This window comes from Bombus pascuorum, chromosome 14 (assembly GCF_905332965.1).
Source record: "Bombus pascuorum chromosome 14, iyBomPasc1.1, whole genome shotgun sequence".
Taxonomy (NCBI): Eukaryota; Metazoa; Arthropoda; class Insecta; order Hymenoptera; family Apidae; genus Bombus; species Bombus pascuorum.
The window spans coordinates 6,815,756-6,839,201 of record NC_083501.1 but is presented as its reverse complement, the minus strand read 5'-3'; the positions used below and the strand labels follow the sequence as shown (position 1 = coordinate 6,839,201).

General features: G+C 39.8%; 1 protein-coding gene across 6 annotated transcripts in view; it reads left to right on the top strand.

The window, feature by feature from the left end:
* Positions 1–23,446, top strand: part of LOC132913935 (LIM domain-binding protein 2) — a 133,667-nt gene that overhangs the window by 94,484 nt on the left and 15,737 nt on the right. For 4 of the 6 annotated variants that reach the window (XM_060972615.1, XM_060972616.1, XM_060972613.1 and 1 more), the window contains one exon: positions 15,946–16,039. In XM_060972615.1, coding sequence (XP_060828598.1) covers positions 15,946–16,039 — 94 coding nt within the window. The remainder of the gene's footprint in view (positions 1–15,945; positions 16,040–23,446) is intronic. The other 2 variants (XM_060972617.1, XM_060972614.1) reach the window with 1 other exon arrangement.

Sequence of the window (23,446 nt, the reverse complement as noted above, 5' to 3'; positions counted from 1 at the left end):
GAGTTAATAAACGAAATTCAAACGTTCCGCATCGTGTTGATCTACCGAATACCCGATCTCGTGGCAGTTGTAGATGTACCGAAAGTTTTGATCAGTAGCGTAGGCGCCATGGGACCTAAGGGTGAGGAAAAACAACGGGAACAGCGAGAAGACGGGGGAAAAGAGGGAACTGGAGGCACAACGAAGAAACATACCAGGTTAGAAGTCGACAGAAGCGGGAAGGAAGGGAGAAAGAGAGAGATAGAGACAGCAAGGCAAGAACGAAGTTATGGAAGCGCCTGGGGCCGCGCTCTGCTCCGAGAATAGGGGATGCTGGTAGAGGGAAGTGCTTCCTTTCTCATAATGCATGAAACGAAGCCTGTGCCTCTCTCGGTGTTGCATTGTCGGTGTGCTCGCATAACGACATCCTTCGTCCTCGAGTCATCGTTCCTCATGCGAAAGAGTCGACTGTTCGATGTAGCGTGTCTTCCGAGTCGACCGAGGATCTTGATCCTGCCTGTTAAGAGGACGATGCCTCGTTCAGGTGTGTTCTATCACGTCGTCGAACGCGCAACCTAATAGACGTCGCTTTGTTTTCGACTCACGATGCGGCTAACAACATGAATTGTTCGGTCCAACGAAAGAAGCGAGATATGTCGTCTCTACATTTGCTCTCGCGGTCTCGTTTGAATCTCTTTAGATTAGGAACTAATATAGTTGTCTAATTGTGATTATTTAATTTTGACATAGTCTTCGAAGATTTATTTCCCAATCGAACTATTGTTTTAACAAGCAAGAATATTCTTCATGTCTTGAGAAATACGTTAACAGAGGTACGTAATACACGTGGTACAATATTTACAGGTGGAACACATAGTTCTTTAATTAGACTCCATTTTCTTAATTATCTTCGTAAAAATATGAAGTTACATAAACACCAGTTTATTCGTAACATTCCAACATCTAGCGGGAGGAATAAATACTAAACAACTCTTGGAACATTCGTTCATAACTTTGGCATTAAAAAGCAGAATTCGATAATTTAAATGGACAGAATCGAGGATTGCAAATGAATGTCATATTCTTTCGTGCCTTCTTCAAACTTTGGAAATTTATCAAGACTAAAAGGAACACTATCAGACCTGAAACGATCCGAAGAACGCAACAGGGTTAAGTACTCCAAGGTTCCAGAAAACCGACAAAATTACCTAAGAAACAAATGGAACCTTTCAAGCCCCTAAAAGCTTGTCCTCCCAGTAACAATCTCGTATCATCTATCTCCATCGTGATTTAGTATATTTAGTATAGCAATGATCCTGGTCATTTAGAAATTAGGAGAAAAGAGACAAGTTCCAAAGTTGTTCAATATGATTCATTTTAAGCATTTACGATGGAGTTATTAAATGGCAATGCATTAAGGTAGAAGGAGAAGAGGAAAGGATCGTTTGAATATCTGAGGCGCGCCGTGTAAAAATGGAATGGCGAAAGTGGAAGGAAATGCATCCTTCCTCATAATGCACGAGAGGCAGGAATAAGCGGCCTTACCTTTGGTGGCTTCGTCTACGTTCGTTTTGCAAACGACATTCCTTGTCTTCGTATTATTACTCCTCCCAGAGGAAAATACCTGTCCCAGGTGCACGCTGATGCTTGTGAGAAAATATTGAAGGCATCTCTTGATGCTCGCACAGAGAGTTCAAATTAATTAGAATTATGTAGTTGATTTACTCGCCTATATAGAAGAATGCAAGCAATGAAGATTTTTCAAAGAGAAAAATCGTTTAGAATATGGAAAAATATTCCAGGGTGGATGGCATAACTCTCGTACCGTCCCCGAAGTTTTATTTTAAAGAGCAAAAAGATTTCGATTATTTAAAGAGAGACTTTGGTATACAATTACTGATGATTTAGTTCGAAAATATCGTAGATCAGTTCTGTTTTAAGCGCCACAGTTACCAGTATAGTATAGTCTCATTATTATTTACCATAGCCTTTAACAAACTTACAAAACTTATTCTAGAATCGTGTGAAAGCTATTTGGAGCAATTCATTATCGAGAAAGACGAAAATTTGTTCACGAAAAGACTCACAAAATTATAGATAGCGAAAGATCTAATTCTAGTTAAATGTTTCTCGCTTTTCTCCATGAATTTTCCAAATAATATAATATATTAACAACAATTGATTCCTTTATCATCCTTCACGAATTTGTTAGGAATAAAGATACACTCGATTGGATCTAAAATGATAGAAAAAAAACGTAGCAGGTTTAAAAGAGCCAGCAACTTCTCGTCCAAACATAGGCAGTCGAAGGTTGATTTTCAAGCGAAGTCGAGAATTCTAATGAGCGCGTTCGAAGAGGAAATTCGTCCGGTTTCTTGAATGAAGTCTACGAGTACGCGCACGGTCGCGGAAAGTCGTAGCGCGAAGCTTTGCATTTCAGCAACGTAGACAAGGCCTTGCCCTCTTTAAGGCAATTAATGACTCAATCGGGATCAGGCTGATTGAGCCTTTATAAGGGCCTGGGGTACGCGTGGCCGGACTTCGCAATGCGCAGAATGCACTTGCCTGGCCGCATTTATTAACACGGTGGCACGAACCCAATTAAGGACGAACGAGCGAGGAAGCTGAGGATTCCTCGTCGCGTGTTACATGCTCATCCAATGATACACGATTCTCCTAACTCGTGTGAAAACTCATCGATGCTTTCGTCCATAATTGCTTCCACTTTCCAAATTCGCCGATTTTTAGTTGTAAGCGCTTAATTGATGCTCAAATTATTTCCGTCCAGTTCTATAAATTCTACAGATTCGAATCTACGTTAGATGTTACTCTACGTTAGAAATGTCTTTAAATGTCGATGATTCTAGATTGGAAATTCTCATATTTCATATCCTCATATATGCGCGCGACTTTCAAGTCTCGAGTTTCAGGTTCAATTTCTCTTTTGGATATACCTATATATCTCATTTTTTGGATCCAAGAGATAGTACTTTTGGCTACCTGCCCTCATTTCGCCCAACGGAAAATGGCATCCAGTAAGGCCGTTTGAAAACTCAGCGATACTTTCTTAAAAAATTGCTGTAATTTTATTAAAATTCTGCGCCTTCTACCTAGAAATATTTAGGTTCTTCGTGCTTAAGTTAGGTCATCAAATTATTAAATTATTGTTCCCTTATAAAATTATGAAATCATCATCTTCTTATCGGATTATTGTCCTCTAGTTTGATATCTCACTTTGATATATCATGTTTGATGAAATACTCTCGAAATGTGGCGAATGATTTTAGGCTAGGTGTCTTCCCGAAGTGAGATGGAAAGTTGAACGGTGACACGGTGCAACAATACGAGCTGGATCGCCACGGGCTATCTTGTGCGTGGTCAGATACAAGTGACGTTAATGCGCAATAAATTAGCGACCTCCCACGCGGTTTATGAACAACGCTCTTCACGTCTCAGTCTAACTACGTTTTTGCATCGCGTCTTAGATTCACGAAAAAGTCATGGATTTCACGAATAAGTTTCCTGTTCTTTGCTTTCCTGTACCCAGTACGATTTTCAGCGGTTCTTGATCTATGTAGGAAGTCATTGACCATTTCCACTTGTGATATCGTGAAATTTTCTAGGACGATTATAGCGAATTAATGAATCTCCTTAAAGATTTTCCTATGAAGAATTTTCAGTAGACTTGCGTATATCTATTCATAAGATCTTCGAAATATGCAGGTATTGATCCAATAGTATTCTGCGGTGCATAGTTTCATTGAGATCGAAGAGAAACCAGAAATTGGGAATGGCGTCGAGTACAATTTTCATGGGTCGATTGATCGGATCTCCCTAAATCACTAAGAGGCACCGAATAAACCTGATCGTAGGAGGTATGGGAGCTGCAGCTTTCAGACGTGTTTCGTAAACCGGTATAAGCGTTCCAGTCCTGTGAACAACGATGGACCGTGACACTACGGATTTATCGTGCCGTCATTTCCGTGTAAATAGTCCCAACACGGCGCCATAATGATGTCCTTTCGTTCAACTTCGGATCAATCTTCGAATTACTTTGAAATTTACGTTCTTTGTGATGTGTAGGAAGAACTTGTATTCTTTACGATCGTACGACTTTCGATATAATTCTCTTTTTAATCGTACAAGATGTACAAAAGTCATACGTAGTAATTTTTTCATTGAAAATTTGCCGAGCGTGCGTAGGAGTTCAAGGCGGATAACGACTAGGAAACGACTCTTTCGCGGGGTAAAAACAAACGTCGTTTTGTATAATGCTGTCCGAACGAGTGTAACTATTAAAGTTTGGCCTCATTCCAGTTACAAAAGATCTTACGAGTGACGAGATAACTCATCCTTCTTCGCTCAACAGATAGCTGTTTAGCTTGGAACCTGCAACGTCAGACTTCATCGACAATTCCTTTCTCTTACCATTTCGAATAAAAATTATATACGAATTATAGGAAAAAATATAAAGAGAAAAACGTGTGAACAATCGCCGACAAGAATCTTAGTTGCGTTGACTGAAGAATCTTTAGATACAGTGAGCGTTGAAAATTGCGAGAAACGAATGAAGCCAGTAAAGGCCAAAGGAATAGAGGAAACGGTAAAGCATCAGAAACGAGGAGTAGATGACACGAAAGAGGGTAAATGATCGACGCTGGACTCTCGAGTTTTCTTTTTTTTTTTTCTTTCGTGTTGAGTACGCGTCGAAAACCGGTTCCTTGGATTCGTGTAACATCTTCGAGTCCAGTAATCCCACGGCAATTTGACTGGAACAGATGTGTCATCGTTTTGTAATGTTCATGTTCTTAGGTTGGACGATCTTTTCTGGCGAAAGATAAAACGACAATCACCGAAATTGAGTTTCGCAGGAAGAAAAATTTACGGTGTTTCATCTGGAGTTTTTCGTCCGGTTGATCTTTTCGTTATCGTCTGGTGTTAATTATCAGCTTTTGCGGTGTGCCTTTTGGACTCTCATTACCAGGAGACATGCACCGCTAATTGATACCCGCAATCATTAGGGTCAGAGGCCAGGCGGAACAAACCAGTGACCATACTTCGTAGTTTGGTCAATTTTACTTCTTTTTTCCGCGTCTAAATAAATATAAATAAAGACGTAATTCCTCGTATCTTTGAGTCTCTGCGCTTCCAATTTGAATTTGATTATCCAAGATGTTCAACAGAATCTCTAACGCTAAAGATACCAAGGATGTTTTTGTTTCTGCAATTGTAAAGAAATATGCAGATGCTTTCTGCAAAATTGTTATTAACTTTTAATCGGGCAGAAATTCCTTTCGTCGATCGACCTCGCAAATTGAAAACTACAGAAAAGCGATGATGTCGTAAGCTTTGTATTTTAAATTTGCTTTAGGATTTACTACTATTATGCTTAATTGTCTTCTCGCGAGAATGAATGAACTTACAGATGTAAATCATTCGTTTCTTTAGGATCGAACATTCATCACGAGCTCGTGTAACGAAATTAAGAAATTGACAAAAATTTGAGTTGATCGGTTTGATTTCTGAGAGCCTCGCATATAAATCGATTTATCCAAACGAGTTTCTTTTCACTCCGATAAAAGTCTGGTACTGTAGAAATCGGTCGAACGACGCGTGCACGATGGAGTCTTGGAATGACTGTTCAACACGGCGGATGATAAATAGCCGGCGATTCGACGCAGCGTCTCGTAGCTCGTCTCCGAACGTCGTCCTTGCGTCACAGTGACGAAACGCCTAATAATAAATCGCCTCGGCGAAAGAAAGCCGACGAACAAGCGCCCTTTATTTCGCTGGTTTGTTCGTCGTCGATTTCTAACCGTGTGGCGTATCACGGTGAAAGCAGCGGCGCTCGCGCGCGTTTCTAATACAAAGCGGTCCCGCGAACGTTTGTTCGTTCCGTATCGATGGCGAAATGAGAATCTTTTCTTTCTATTCTCGACGCCGTTTCGCCTGGCCTGGTCTGCCTCTCTGGCCGATTTCGTCATAGAGAACGGCGAAACGCCACATGCTAGCTCGTCGATACACAATCCGCGTGAAAACGATCTGCGTTTTCTGCGAATAAATAAATCGATCCTGAGCTGGTCTCCCCTGTTCTACCTCCAATTCCCTCGACTTTTCAACAAATACGATGAATTTCCTCGGATCACTACTTTGCTCGATTTTTTATACGATCCTCTATCATCTTCACTACCTCTGGAATTTTTCTCCCCTTATTTTGTCATCGATTCTACTTCTAATTGCAAGAAAATTAAGGCTGTATTTCCGAAATAGATGGCCGATTAAGCTGAAAGATAGATGCTACAGGGAGAGATGGTGGACTTGAATCTTCGTTTCAGGAATTCACATCCGTTTGAACGATACAGATCCCTGTATACGATAGATTTTTGCTGATACCGGATACTGTTTGGTATATATCCGAGGGAGACGACCTATGTGTGCGTGTGCGCGTGCTAAATTCAAAGACCAAAAATATACCATTCGAAAGAATATCATGCAAGATTAGAAAAATTTGCAGCATCGATCGGCAAACGTCAGGTGGCGCTTAATCCAAAACAAGATCCCACGAACTAGCAAGGAGTTGATTACACGTAGAAACTCGTTCGAGAGAATGAAGTAACAGTCGAGTCAGCGACTGGCATCAGCCCCTTATACTTTTGTCGCTAGCGTAGCAGTAATCGCACGGTCGCACCGGCGATTTATCGTTGCCCGTGATCACGATACTTCATCGTCGATATCGTTCTCTTCCTCTTATCGACCTCTGTCACAGTTCCCTTGATCCTATCCTGTCCATGTATCTCCTTGTCGCTACCGGTCCTGTCCTGTTGCTGACACGAGCAATTGAATATCAAAACCGTAAGAAGAACACACAGCCTTGATCGAGGTTGTCTCTTTCGTTCGAAGTTCGTGTCGTTGTTCGAAGTTCAGCCGTGGGAACAGAAAGCGATCCGGCTTGTTAAGCGAACCGGAGAAAACCGCGCGCGTTGCCCGCCGCGATGTGTGCCAACCATAAAAGAGCAATAATCAGCGTGCCACGCCGGTTCGCGTCGAACTCGGCCAGTGGCCATTGCTGGAAAAGTGAACGGTGTGCGCCTCACTCTGACGAAATCCTGATCACCGTCCGGGAAACAGAGCTAGCACGTTCTTTCTTTCTCGTCTCTACTCTCCTATTATCCCTTTATGCATCGTCATATATTTGTGTGTATGCTTGCACGAACTTTTGCATTGTGCAATTAACACGTTGACTGCCACGCGAATTTGGTATATCTCGCTCTGTCAGCTAGATTACATTGAAATATATTGCAGCGTGATATTTAATTTTTGGCAAATATACAAATTTCCTTCTGGAGTCTTTCGCCTAGTTTCTAAACTAATTATCAGTAGCATTTTAACACTTTACCGACCGATAGTCGATTAATCGGTTTTTGTCACCGACTCTCACCAACCGATAGCCTGTTAATCGGCTTTTTTCGTTATTTGGTGCTAAGATACCTTGCTGAGTCGCGTCAGTTGCGTTGCTTTGTATGCTCCAATAGTTTTATACCAATTGGAAAACGTACCGTTCGCGATGAACGAAAAGAATGGTATTGGAGAGTCTAAACCGTAACAGAGCCAGCGCCAGAGAGAATCTGCGCCTGAGATGCCGGTCGGACGTGCGTATGCTGTTGAATCGCTAGCGGTCGGTAAAGTGTTAAAAATATTTTTGTATCGTATTACACTTTTGTATTGTATTAGAAAATGCTGTTGTTTGTAGGAAGAGAAGCGCCAAGAGGTTGCTTCTATGAAATATTTGTTAAACAATGACGCAAACATTACCCGAAGATTCTTTGCGATTAGGTAGGAACTTCACTGCTGCTTTGTCAAACATATAACGCTAAAGTTATTCAAACGTAATGAAACTAAAGTGCACATTTAAATTTTTATCTGTATCATTTGCTCTACAGTTTGCCCAGCTATCTTTTTACATACCAATAGTTAAATTACCAAGGCTGTTCGAACATTTTGTGACATACGTGAACGACGAATTCTTGCGAAATCTTGTCGAAGTAGTCAAAAACAGGAGATCAGTAGCTATCTTCTGGCAGAGGAGGATCGAGAAAGTCAATTACCGTCGGAGGTACCGCCACATCTTTCCTTTTGTCTCGTTCAATGAAATTATAGTTTCAATTATCGGTACGATTACTTGGCTCACGTTTGGGATCGATAAATACCTGTATCTACGTTCTTATCAGGTTTAGACGTTACGTAACAACGTGTGCCGATAAGCCGAACCTTGCGTTCTTCGTTCCAATTCCATGCAAAGAACTGTAGTATAGTGTTATATTTGGTATCTTATGTATTCTTGACCAAGCATAAGGAATAATGAATAAGTACAGTGGCTTACAAATGTATTAAACACTCGTCATCGAAAATTTATTTGACGAGATAAATCTCGTTTGAAGGATTAATTAACGAAAAGCGCGTTTAATCAGTTCGATTTCTAAGAGTTTTAATTACAGAAACACAGAAGTATCGAGCAAGAAAGTTGTATAACTGGGATGGGATTTAAAATTGTAACTATTGTGGACGTTCGAAGTTTGAACAACGGAAATTTGAAATAGAGAGCAGAATGGGGCAAGGAATGTCTCTATAAAAACGGAAGAAAGATCGTTACTTTAGGATTTATTGGCTCGTAGTTTTTATTGGAGAACAGCACACGCGCAGTTGGAAAAAAAGCGGTCTAAATGGGTAAAACATATCCCGTGCTCACGCGGAACTATCGCAAATTGAACGGCAATTTATCCAGAAATTGTCAACGTTCGCGACGTAAAATTTTCGTTACTCGAACACCTAATCTTTTTTATTTTCTCTTCGAGATAATGACTGGTAAGAACTTTATCATCAGATACTTCGTACGTGTATTTCAAGTGTCACACAAATCGAGCAAAATTGTCACGAAAAACGAAAAATTATTTGCTCGACTTGCGCAGGCTCAAGAAGACGACATAAATGGTAGTAAATTCTAGGATATACTTAAAAAGAACAGAGTTCACAACATCATCACTTTCCTTTTCCGTTTATAGAGCTGATTAGTGTGGTTTTTTAATGTCTTAATGACGATGTAAGAGTATAATGATAATTACTTCAGGAAATTATTGTAATTTGTCGGATCAGTGTCAAGATCAGCTATCGGTCGATTAATTCTCTTCGTTCTTTTACCACGCGAAAGACTCATATTCTGATGTAATCTCGTATAAAATGATCGCAATCGATATTCTTTGAGTAGATGAAAGCTCGATATCGAGACACTGGACTAGAATGTCTTGTTGGCGAGACTCGATGGAGCGGCACGAAAAATCTCAATCTAGGCCGCCAAGTTTCCACGTGCTCGCCACTTTTCGTTCATCCCCTCTTGTAGTCACGCTCCCATAAGAGCGCTCATCCCCTGGGTGCGCACATTCACACCACTGCCTTTCTATAACGTTTTGTGACGATTTTATCACTGATCTTTTGTCATATGGTGTACTTTCAATCTACCGAAATCAAATAATTTTATACTCACGCTAAAGTAATCGAAATATTAAACAATTACTGACATTCGGATGCAATAACGAATATTTTGATAGAAAAATAATGAAACTTTCTGTATGCCTAGTAGTATTAATGGAAAATTGAATTATTAGAACATACATAGTTGGTCAATTATTATGTAACATATCTACTCACGGCGTTATCACTCAATGAATTTTTAACACTGAAAGAAATCTTAGTAGTACCACAAATCCCTTATTTTCTAGATTCTTGATCACAACTTCTTCTCAACTTCGTTTTCACAATCTTCTTATAAGAACTTTCCAAAAGTACAATGAATTCCCTGCAACTTCTTATTCTTCGAGATAGAAAAGGTCATCTTAAAGACCGTCATTTTCCATACGTTACATTCAGAAAGTGACCAATCAAGTGAACGTTCTAAAGAATCAAGACATCCAATATCACTTTAAGCACGAAGAAAACGTGTACTCACTGTAGGAGATGGTGTATTACTTCCCAAGGGAACTATATGCTTTAAAAATCTCTTTGCTTCTTCGAAATCTAACACGTAGGAAAACATTTCTGAACGTACTCCCATTACTTTCGAATCAAACTTTGTTGCACATGTGCCTGGACACATTGTTTCTTAGTCATGGCGCCTCCGAATAATATTCGAACTTCGGAGTGTAACCTGTCTGCGAGTAAATCGTTCGGAAACTCGCGAGACAGGAATATTCGGATGTCCATCGGTAGTCGTAACCAGTGTACGTGTGTATGTGTGCGCGCGCGATTCTTCTATATATAGAGTTCGAAAGGGGGGCTGGCATGACTCCCCAAGCATTGATCGCAGTGCCACCCCATGAGCAACCCCTAATAACACCCTCTTCCTCCCTCCGTGGCAGACTCACCCTCGGCAGCCACCCTCCGGTCTGAACTGCGCCCTTTGCTAACCCAATCTGAGACCCGTGCAAGCAACGGCTCTCAACTGGCGGTTCCTGGACGTCGTTTCTACGGCCAGCTGGCCGGTCAGCTGATTCCTGCCGGCGTGCCGGGACGCCCATTAGCCGCGCCAACTAAACCTATTAACTCTCACGACCTGATAACGACCGCACCCCGCCGCAACTCCATCGAAAATCCCGCGACGACGATGTCGCGAATACCTGGCCGCTCGTTCGTGCCCGTTCGCGTTTCTGCTCTCAAGTTTTACTGGATACAGAGGGTGGAGCGGTGAATTGGGACATGTCCGATCGGGGAGTTGTAAACGTTTGGAAATGGATGAATGGTTCTGTGAGTGTTTCGTGTGTGGATGTATCGGATGGAGGAGGTTTTGTTGGTTTACTGTTAACTGCGCTGAATGTTGCACTGATTTCTTCGTTAGTTTCTACCTCGAAGGGTAGTTTCGAATATGCTTCGTTGTAATTAATATAATTAAGAGACTAGGTGTTTGGGTAACCGAGATGGAGAATATGAACAATGGAAAATATCCCAAAGAAAGAATATCGAAATAGGAAATATTTTAGGTATTTCTCTATGCATATTTATATCTTCAGAATTCGTCTAAAGGCATAAAAAATGCATAGTCCACTCGTTCCTACATTTCGCTAATAAAACAAACCTCTCTTATACATCGTATTTCTCAAGACATTCTAGGAAATATAAAATTGCATAAGCGTCCTTAGTCTAGTAATTAGATTCATCTATTACCGCGTCCATATCTAACAAAGAAAAATGACCTGTCGCATACCGGGAACTGTCATGTACATTCTGATTTGTTTCGTATTAATAGATCGGGCCCCATATCGTATACACATATACAAATTGATCTTTCATACCATCCATGTAAAAGGCGACAGATTCTTTTCTACGTGTAATATTTAAATTCACCGTGATGCGACGTACGTGTTCTGGTCATGTAAAGAAATTCTCTTACTTTGGCATGCTTGTCTCAAAGAAGGTTCCCTCTGATTCAGGCTGGAAACTGTGACACGCGCGCGACTAAAAGTTTTTCATTGAACGGATTGGTCCCGTATCGGGGGAACGATCTGTCACGATCGTTGGCCGGAGAGAAGAGGAAAAAATTCCGGGGAGCGAGCGAACGAAGCGAGCTGCCGGTGTGCCGTGCGACGAATTAATTAGTTCGATCGTGGCGGGCACGTCTTGAATGAGAGAGAACTGGTGCGCTCCACGCGAGCCGGTTTCGGATTATTGCACGCCTCTACACCGCCGCGTACGTGCCTCACGTGAAATTACGTTGTCGGCTAAATTAGCGCGTTTCGATTCTGTTTTATGCCGCGCTGCGAGCTGAATCTGTCAACGAGTTCTCAGTGTGCTGCCTGTTAAAAGAATCCATTACTTTGAAATCACTGTCTTTTGTATTCTCCTTTTCCTGTAATATCTCGATAGAACGTGGATCGAAAATTTCTGGGCTATTCGGTTGATTCTTGAGCTATACGACTTCAGTTTTACACGACTCTCTTTTTTTTCTGTTTCCTTGGAAGGAATGAGTTTCTAGTATCCGTGCTGTTTAAAGAATCTATTATTTTGAAATTGTAATGCTCTGTATTATTTGTTTTTATTTTGACAAAAATTTCATTGATATATGTGTATAAAATCAATGACCTATATTTTTGAAGGTATAGAAATTTCGTAACGCGATGTAAATAAAATTTAAAAATACACGGCAAAAAATAATACGGTGATTGAGTTGAGCTTCGACCTATCGGTAACCGCGTGTCTTTTATTATTAACCCCTCGTTTATTTATAAATAAATACATAACCTAGCACTTTTTAATACACGATCGATGTGTATTCGCACAGCTCGGATTAAAAAAACCTGGCTAATTATAAACGAGCGTGTGTTAACCTTTCTTAACCTTACACTTTATCCTTAGCCATTTCTCCTTCAGAAACCTCAAGTAATTTCGTGGTAGAAAAAGGAAGAAGAATAGAGATATATATCTTTACGATTGTTCGCGATCCAGATGAATCAGAGACTCGAGTGGGACGAGAAATTTGTCGAGCGCGTCCCTGGTGAACCGTGCGCGACAGTAGGTTAGCCTTGCAACCCTTGAGCCTCGACCCTTCTCTGGTAAATTCACCCTGCTGTGTGTACACACACGTATACACGTATGAGGGGCTGTGACGTGTCGTCAAGTCCCACGGCGGCGATTCTCCGGAGACTGCAAAGGCCAAGTTCTTTCTGGCACGATCGATCTTCGCACCGGCATTCAGCATCATCGTGTATCGTGCCTTATTCGTGTCTCACTGGAACTTCTCCACTCTGCGCCCTGTGCCCGATTTCGGATATTTATTGCTCGTTTTACTCTTTTTGCCAATTCACTCTCGAAAGAAAGAATTATTCTTGTCAAGGTCTGTTTGTCTTCTTAACACCATGGAACTTGATTCGAACGATCCTGTTTATTGTAAATCATCCCCTGTGATGGCGAGTGGATAAATAGGGTAACCGTTATTTGTGTAAATTTAGCTAATTATATTATGAAAAGTTTTGTTTCTCTCTTTTTCCCTGTAATATAAGACTATAAGGATTAGAGGATTGTCAGTTTTTTCTGCAATGTAGCGCTATAAATTCTTCTCAAATCTTTGCCAAAATTCAAACTAAATTTCTACCAAAAGACAATGTGTGATCGTTAACACGTTAAAAACATAAGATCTGCGTGGTGATGAGGAGTTGTTGAGGAAGTTAAAGTCGAGGTGAAATCAGGTGACCGAATTATTTGATCGCGATGCGCTTCGATGTGTATTGCGGCTAACACGTGTAACTTTAGCGAGCGCGTGAACAGCGTTAATGGAGCGGTGCCGATATTAAAATCGATAACAATTCCGGAGAACGGTGGCCCGCTTGTCAGTAGCCCGCCACCAGTCAGTCGAACGCTAATATTTTGATGCCACCAATCAATTGTCCGTATTACGAGCGGGCATTACAGCGCAAATTCAATTTCCAAGAATTAGTCTGTCGTTTCGCGGTGCTTTCCAATGCGCTATTCGCCGGCCAGCGTTTTATGGAAAACCGATAAGATTCGCGTTTTGTGCTCAGAAATCCCCAAAACCAGATAGAAGCTCACATCAAGCTCACGAAAATATTTCCCTAGTACGTTAAACACAAAAGTATTTAAACTGTTAATTGTCCATTATATTAACAAGCCTCGATATTCAATGGGACCATCTTTAAATTATATTATGCTATATTTAAAGCGATCATTCGTATTGCAAATTAATCTTTTACCAAGTAAATGTCTTGTAATTTTTATATACATTTTCAAATTGGCTACACATTCGATCGTTTTATATAACACATCAGTATGTGTTACAATTGTTACATAAAAGTTTTCTATGGTAAATGTTCAAGTACTTCCGTGAGATAATGTACATGTATCTTGGTTTTCGATAATTATCAGGATTCAAAGGGAAAAGATTTTATATATGCTAATGACTACGTTGAATCGCGATCAGCGTGTACAGCAACCTTTGGAAAGATACTTCGTAGTCGTAAAGTTTCGACGAAGTTTAGACGATCACGAGCAACAAGACGCAACACAGAGAGTCGGTTCGCACTGACACAAGGGTGATCGATATCAGTGTAGCCAGTCGATTCGTGACCCTCGAAACACGCTGTTATCGCTGCTACAGTGCAACGGTCTTTCCTTTGTACAATCAACTCTTATATTCAATTAGAACTTTGCGTCTGATATGAGCACACATATATTCGTCTATGTTGCAACATCTAACCACGAATTTATTACTTTGCGAATATCTGAACGACGAGACGTTCTTCCTTGCAAGATCGATGTTTTCTCCTCGAAATCGGTTAACTTTTTCGGCACGAATTCTTCTTTTAACAGCGATCACGGTAGTATAATAGACTACAAATTATTTCAATCTTTTTATCTATGTCTTTTCATTTTTTCCTCGTGTTTCTATCTCTTCAAATATTCTTTTTCGGGATACTTCATTGATAGAAAGCGTGGAATACACAAAAGGTAGTAAAATTGCATTGAATATTAAAATTAATTATTTAAAAATTTTCCATATTTTACAGAAAGAGAACAGCTGGATTCACTATAGTTTTTAAAATTGAATACATAATCCCATTTATTATAGAATCGTACGTAGCAGTAGATTTCAGTGAAATTATAAGTTATGGATCTTTTTAAAAGTTTTATCGGCTATTATTCTATAATGATTTCGTTAATCGTGCCAGTTAACCAAAGTTTCTTTAAAAGAATTAGTTTTGTAAACTGACAGCGCGTATCGAGATTTTAGTCCCGGTTTGAACGATCGCGGCACTAACAGGTGTTTGACACGCGTGCAGATCCAAGCAACCGAAAGACATGCACGAGCTTATTAAATTTGATTTACGCTGTTAGTTCGGTCACGATAGGCATGATCATGGATGCTATTCCGGGTTGCACGGTCGTTATCATTTTTTTTTCAAATACTAACAGAATAATGAACGATTCAGTAACACGTATACCTTTGCTCGTAAGCGTGTGGACATTTTTGTTATGTTTATATTAAAATATATAAACTAATGATAAATCTATGCTCAAAAGATATTCTTGTGAATTCAATACACGTATTATCACATCGTATATCACACGAAACTAAAATCGTGTATCAGTAATATATTAAAATTCAACATACAATTTGTCCAAGTATTATTAAATATTATTGCTAAAATTAATCTTGATAGACTCTGTATCAAGTTTGAAGAATCTTTTCTATCCTATCTATTGTTAGACGTACAAACGAACTAAAAATAATGAACTGCTCCCTAACATTTAACGCTTACAAGTATCGATCTTTCTAGTGCACATTAGCTTTAAAAGACAAATTTTATCGTATATCGTTAGAATATTCTGCCATAGCTCTAATAATAAAACAATGTAATTAAATTACTTTTCATAAAAGCAAGCAAGTGTCCACGTTCTTTCGATCGATAATTTAAATCTCCCGCCTTAACGCTACACTCAAAGTTCGAATGAAGCAATCAAGTTCGACGAACTTTCAGTGAAACATGATCGACGCGTGTCTCTGCTGTCTGTACGAAGTTTCGTTCTGAAACCACGTCATAGTTGCGTCTTAACGTAGTCCCAATTAGACGAGCGACCGAAGGTCCGTTCGATGCGATTAGTCGAGACTATTGGAAATCGGTTTCGAGGAGAACTCGGTATTCTTTTAGTCAGAATAACCGGGAAATAGAGTATGTGTGTTCGCGATTGTTGGTCCCCCCTCGGTGAAAGTCGTAAGTTTGGTGGGCCGCGAATCTGTGCCACGTTCGACGTGTTTCGTCGATTCATTGGGCCGCTCCAGGCGGCTTACGAAAGTCCGACGATGCATGTTGAACTCCCTTCGGTCCACATGCATGCGACACGCGACCCACACCAGAGAACACACTGTACACAGCACACCTAACATGACCGATCGGTCTGATCTGACAGATCGTTGCCTGTCCCCAGGAGGCATACTCCGTACTTTGGCCAGCCGGACTACAGGCTCTACGAGTTGAACAAGAGGTTACAGCAGCGTACAGAGGTGAGTTTATTCTTTCTACCTTTTACTCTAATTTATTTATCTTGCAGCTGTAATTCTAAGATTTGCCCCATTGAACGGTCACGTTTCGTAAATTTATAACGAGACCACTGTTCATGAGTATTGGAACGAAACATTTTTTGTATACTACCGTACTATTTATTCATACTGTGAAAGTTAAAAATAAGTGGATTACGGATTTTAGACTACGACAAGAATGCAAAATTGCATAGAATGCACATAATATGGAAAAATATGTAAAATATTCGAAGTACCGTGGGTAAAACAATTTTGTACCGAGTTTCTATCGTTTTAAACTATTGTCGAATTTGCATAAAAATCCACAGACTAATAATACGTGAATACGCGATACCTTGCTATTTTTAGCATTAGAAATACCAAATTAGCTAAAATGACTGGTTCCAGGATTTCTGTCTTAGCTATTATTAGAAATATATAGGAGGTCAAACGAGGGGTTTTCTAGAGACATTTCTAGTTTCGTGCATATTTCGTAGAGACAAAGAGTTCGCGTAAAGGTTAGGGAAGTTCATTAGTAGATACGGTAACCGATTAGACAGATGACTAGGTATTAACGGACGGGAAAACTATGCGGATGATTAATTGCTTTCCGTTTGTGCAACCTTGTTTCTGATCAGATTGAATTACGAACGAGCGGAGTACGCGTTCTAACATCGTACCTCGAGCGTGGTTTCCTTTTAGAAGCTGACACAATGATAGATCTATCTTGTTCGATCAATGTGTTTTTCTTTTCACCGTTTTTTTAATCCCATACATGGCAAAGAATAAAAAGAAGGAACATTTGTATTTTTACTGTATAACCTTCGACTGAGATTGGTTTGTCGAAACGACGAGCGTAGTCGTGATTTTAACCCTTAATGCTATCATAGGTCGAAGTTCACTGCAATACTCAATACAAACTTTACTTTAAAAGTGCCCATTAATTTGAGTAAATCAACGAAATTAAATCGTATTTGGAAATGTGCTATAAATTCGTAGTCGACTAATATTCGACTACGAATGTACTAAATTGTTAAACCTTTTGATATGAAAGCTTCGAGTAACAAGCATACATCTGTCTTTCTCTTCCAATGAAAGATATTTTAAATATTGCAGCCGATATTGCTATTGTAAACTCTTCGATTAATAAAATTAAACAAGTGGGTTTCTGTTACTTTTTGTTATTCAATAGCAAATGAGAAATAGGAGAATTATTGCTTGCAGTAGTTGCGATGCTAAAACACGATTCGGACGAGGTGATAGCCTTTAAGGGGTAAATCGATGGAATTCGCGGAAACACGATGGGAGTCATACATGAATACGTGGCATGATTCCATGCATTATAAAATTTCCTGGCCCATACAACGCGACTAGATAAACTTATTCTCCTTTCAGAGGTGCCTGATAATAGTGATAAGATACAATCCTCGTGAATCGTGGATTATCGTTGGTGCACATGTCTCGTTCCTGGACTATCGAGTTTTCCGTCGATTTCAGACAAGCTGGATTAATAGACTCTTTGTGGAGAGATCGCTCGACTTCATGCGATCTTCGCGGGCAATCGCCGTTCGGAATGTATCGAAGACGAATCGCGTCGTCGCTCTTCGCCCGCGATAGTCTACGGAAAGTTCGATAATCGATTAAATCATCGGCTTATTGCGTCTTCGTCAATGGGAATTATATACGGTGTCCTATTGTAAGCTAATCTGTTATTGGAAATATTTCGATCGAAATTTTCTTTTGGAAGTGAATCATGCCAAGTATAGGAAAAATGTTACTAGATGTTTTTAAATGGAATTATATAATTGTTAATACCTTAATCGATGTAGTGTGTTATTTCCTGCTGAAAGGTATCAGTCTTAAAATAAACTACTAATTTGTTTTTTATTAATATTCTAATTTCAATGGCATTGATATTAATGTTGATCCTAATTTCAAAGTGGTACTAGTACAGTTCGTAGGACGTCTACGTTTCCTGATATCACAGATGAGATTTTTGTTCGAAGATGATAACAAATAACGAGATGATTCGCGATATCATATCATATCACGTATGATTTTATTGAAAAATTTATCGAGTCAATTCAACGTCTTTGAATACTTGATATTACACGAACATCTAAGCGAATTCCTTACGTTGCTTATGCAGCTTCACGAATTTTTGAACGAAGTAGCGTACGAAATGGTATGGCTGAATTTGTCAAGCGGCTTTTTCTTCTATCCGGTGTACTTTCCAAAATATTTCCGATAATGAATTAAAATCAGGCACTTTGTATCTGGTGATCTTGACAAAGTTAGGAGAAGAAGTTAGGACGAGCAAAAACATGTGGAGACGCACGAAATTCTTCACGGGAGTGATATGAATTGAAGACTGGCTCCGAAGAAGTATCGAAACCACTTCGAATCGATTAACAACCCACGTCGAATTGATCACAGCGCATTTGTCGCGCTAAGAGGCACGCGAATGTTTTCCCGTCCTTCTTTTTGCGGTGAATCTCCAGGAGCCCCGTTTTTCTTTGGGCGAACAGTGATCAATGCGCCATTAGGACAAAGCACCGTGAAAAAAGAAGGAAGGAAAAGAGGCCGGGGTTAATGTGTCTTAATGAGCCACTGATACTTGAGCAGCGCGTTCATTAATCTCGGAGAACCAAACGGATACAACCGGTCTTCGCTTTCGAGATCTCGATATTATCGGTCCGTCACGTCGGTTTACGTTTGTCGCGTGGCAGCAATCAGCATAAAAACCTCGTTGCAATTAACCCCTTCGTTAGATTGAGCTGTCTACCTTTTTGTGCCGCTTTGCACGTGTAAAAACGCGCGATGCTTGATCGCCGTTGAAAGTAAATTCAAATAGAATTAAGGTGCCTGTCGTCAGACTGTTTTTAGTTTGAATATTGGCCTGAATATTCGTTATAAACTGAGCCCTCCAGCAATCAAACTGATCGACCGTCGATTAACTCCACTTTTTATGAATTTTTAATTTCATTACATAAATGCTCGATTAAGAAACGAATCAACCTTACTTTTGTCACTTTTCTCCTCACTTTCGTGCGTCCTTTCTACAATTATTATTAACATCCTTATTAAAATTATTATGATCTTATTTTCGATCTACTTCGTTTCATTTTGTAAATACCTTCACGAATCTTTCTATCGTCGTCTAGCCAACTTCGAAGCGACTAGTTTATTCGAACAAGCCACAAATATTAATTGCTCTGGACGATGCTCAATTTCGGCTGTATGCTCCCGAAGTTCGTTTCGCTCCGTTCAGCTGTCTAATTCACGAGGAACCTAATTTCTCCTTTGTATACTCTACGACCTTGACCAGTCAGTATTGAATAAAATATCATCGTAGCTCGGCAGAGAGCATCGGTAGATGATGATCGAGTCCAGGAAAGTCATTAGTCACTCGAAAGCTCGATCATTATTAGCTGGCCGAGCATCAAGGCTATCCAAATGTTTATCTATCATTTATTAAGCCTGCGGATAATTTTGCTCGACTCTGGCCCACATACGCCCGTGCTGCTTCTCTTCTTCTGCCTTTCCTTCATTTTCTTTTTTACTCACAATCCTTTTTTGGCTTCGCTCGGTTCTCTCCTCGCTAACTCTCTTCTTCTTTCTTCGCGTCATTCGTTCATCCAGCTGGTTGTTCACTCTCGGTCACTCATTCGCGAACTCGAGCAAACGACGTGGCGTGTCCCTGCCTCATAAATCATGTTTTCTCGCGTTATCGTCAGATCTTGAGCGTTGTCAGCGTGCGTGTGCACGGTTCACCACTGTTTCTTCGCCGACTTCCGTCAGGCCCGTGCGAACCCGGGGCTGGCGCCCTACGATTCATTCCTACAGCCACTCTCTCGTTTCTTGGCGATCCGTCCACGCATTCGTCACTCGGACATGTCCCTCCTGGGACCAACAATCTGCCAACGAAGGCGCATAGTGCATTACAACACTTCGAATTCTATTTTTCGTCATTTCATTAATCCATTAAGGATCGAGTAGTGTAATAACGTGTAAATTTTACTGAAACGTTATTGAGAGAATATAAATTATTGTTTCATCGAGGTACAAAAATCTATTAGAAATACACAAGTTGGTGACACGAAAGAAGTTCTATAATTTGAGGAAAATATGTGTCTCGTTACAGCGTTAATGATATTCCGAAATTTATTCGTATAGCGCACATAATATATTTATAGGAATTTCAATGAATGTCCGAACACTTTCGCGATTCACTGTATATTCTGTGTAACAGTCGAGGATTCTCGAAAACGAAGAGATACTGGTGAAAATGTAAAGATCGAGATAAAGCGTGAGTGGATCTTTAGTCGAGCATCTGTTCGCGTACGTCACTGCGAAGTTTGCCGTAGTTTCGCCTACGTTGGGGTTAGATTCGTGTCGAGAGGGTGTCAGGGGGTTGGTTTGCACGGAGCGAGAAGGAGTGAGCCCGGTTGAGCCGGTAGAAACGAGGGAAAGGGCGTAGGACGCGGGGCGAATTAAAATCAGCATCTACGCTGACTCGGTTATTCTCTGTCCTCTTTGTCCCGATTTTCTCCTTTTCCTACTAGATTCTCCCAAGATAGAATATTCCGATCCAAGAATGTTCACGCGAACAAATAACGAAGTATCGAAATCGTTCGATGTATTATGGCAAAAAATCGTTTGGCCTATCATCGGTTTCGCCATTAATTCCATCTCAAATGTTTTGGACTCTGCGAGCTACGCTCCCATCGCACTGTGCTCTATCCGATTGCGCTATAAGCTTCTTTCAAGCTTATGTTCCGACGTTCGGAAACAGTAGATTTGGGAATTAATTTGTGAATGTCTTTAGTCCATCAAGCGAATAGATACCAATTTTACTATTGCAGCTATTTCATTAAAGAAAAATTCAATAAATATATTAGCAACACTGTAGTACAACAGAGCGAAGATTTGCAGTAAAAATAAGACGCGCTTCTGTTCATTTGATCACTATTGATTACTATTTATAGATTTAGAAGGAGAATAATTTTGTAAAAATGCTTGTCTCTCTTTAAGTACATTTTTGATGGTATTTACACTTTAGTGCAAAATTCTTGAGACACTTCAATATCTAATTATTAAATTATGTATTTTAATTTCCACGTATGTTCGCGGTTTTACGATCATGGTTCTATCTCATGACATCTCCAAAATCTGAAATGAATTATTCTATCACCTAGAACTTTCTTCGTCGTATTTTGAATAAAATCCACGTTCTTTTTTATTAAGACAATCTTCCTTCCTTCATTTTTGCATCTTAAAACTCGCTTACCATTTCAATTGGTTAATTCATTTCATTTGAAGGTTTTTTTAATTGAAACGTTGCATTTACACAAGCAGTAGGTCGCCATATCCACCGAATTCCGCCTCGATCCGGTAGTACGCGATATTATTTATTTACAATTACTCAACTATTCGCGTTTCACGTTGCTACGAATCAGCCTTATTTTTGTAACGGTGAGGTAAATTTCATCGGTTTTGATCAAATTTCTAATTAGCACCAGCCGAATTTCCAGTGAAATTCGATCGTCGAACTGGAGAATCGCGAAATAATTGCGAAATCCCAGCGCAACCTCGGCCAAGAGGTTTAGCTTGCGATTATTCTCAATTTTTTTTTTTTCTCCCCCTTTCATGACTGTGCGGAAGCTCTAATCTCAACATATAGAGAAATATTGCACGCATTCCGCTTCACCGTGTTGAAACTGCAGAGCATTTCTTTCCTGACCGAGCCTCGTCACGTTGTATGGAATAAAATTCGCCCAAGTCTTCCCTCTTCGTTAGCCACGTCAAAAATACTAGATTTTCCTTCTTTTTCTTAATTTTCGTGACAATAGAACATGCGTCTTTTTGTTTTTTGAAATTCATTTTAGTTTGCTTAAGCAATTATTCACATTTGGAAACGCTATTTTTTACGTAAACGATCTTTGAGGTAAAAAATATCTAATCAGTTAACTATAAACTCCTTGTAGGAATTTCAAAATATTTCGTACGCGTTTTGTTATAGTCTGAGGAAACAGCGTAATTTTTGTTATGTCATCTGATTCAAACGTAGAAATTTAAAAATATATTTTAGAAGCGTTCAACGATTGAAATATCGACTTTTTAATCCCTCTAAATGGAAACATTTTTACGATAGACAATGATATACACAACATGAAATTTGCGAAGCGACTTCATCGACAGACAAGAAAAGATTTCCAACGACGATTTGTTCGAAGCGACCGGAAGTTGTACATGCTTTCTCCTTTCAATACTTTCTCGTGGCGTTATCTTTTCCACAGAGCTAAATTCGAGTACCTGTGCTCTTCGAACGGGATTCCATTTTTAATTACCCAAAACAAATGGTTTGCTATCATTCGTATCAACAAACCATTCTCTGTTACTGTATTTTTTATCGATAATGCGTCGAGCTTAAAAGTTTTAATCACCGGTAAAAGCGTTCGTTATTTGGAAATTTTTAATAGAAAATCGCGTGTGCGCGCCGAGGAACTTTTGAACTTTTTCCATTGTAGCGCATGCCGAAGGAAATAAAACTAAATTCAATAAACGTCAGGTCCGGCGAACGAATAGCAAATTGAAACTGTAATTAAATAGAATCTCTCCCCCTCTACGCGCGGTATCCGGTGTATTTTTTGAAAATCCATATGCAAGTCGTTGCGTGTCGATTGATTGTTTAATTGCTTGTGGACAAAATTTATTTGTCGCTCCTGTCAAATAGATAATGTACGCTGTGTTGCGCAAGCTATTCATTGTCGTACAATTACCCCGACTGTAATTCTATTTGGAAGTATCATCTTGCAATTTTCCATGTATTACTTTATTTTTAAAATATCTCTATATTTTTATATTTGTTTCAATCGCGATGGTCAAGTCTCTTTACAGCGCTAGCGAGATTTTTAAATGTTTCGATAAAAACCTCCTCTAAGTGTTCGTATACTTTTGTAAGCATTTCGCGGACGAAATAATTTTCGAACGATACCGTGACTGATCGAATTCCGATTATAATTGTAGAAATGCTGCAGATTTGTAATTTCGTGACATATCGTCGAGATCAGGACATCCATTTTCATCGGTGCACTTTGACGAATACGAAGCACATTATCTGCCATAGGATACAACGCTTTTTCATCGTGACAGATGACATCTACATTCACCTTCGCGTGTTTCATACGCGGAAGTCGTTCCACTTCCCCACATTTTTTGTCCCCGCCAAAATAATCGTATTTCGTCAGGCTAGCGTGACCCCTCAAGACACGTCTAGCTAGCAAGAAAAATGATTTCGTCTATTTCGTAATAACAATTCCGCAGCAACTTTCATCTCGTTCGTCCAGCAATATTTCGATATAATTAACGTATGTATTTAATTAAGAAAAA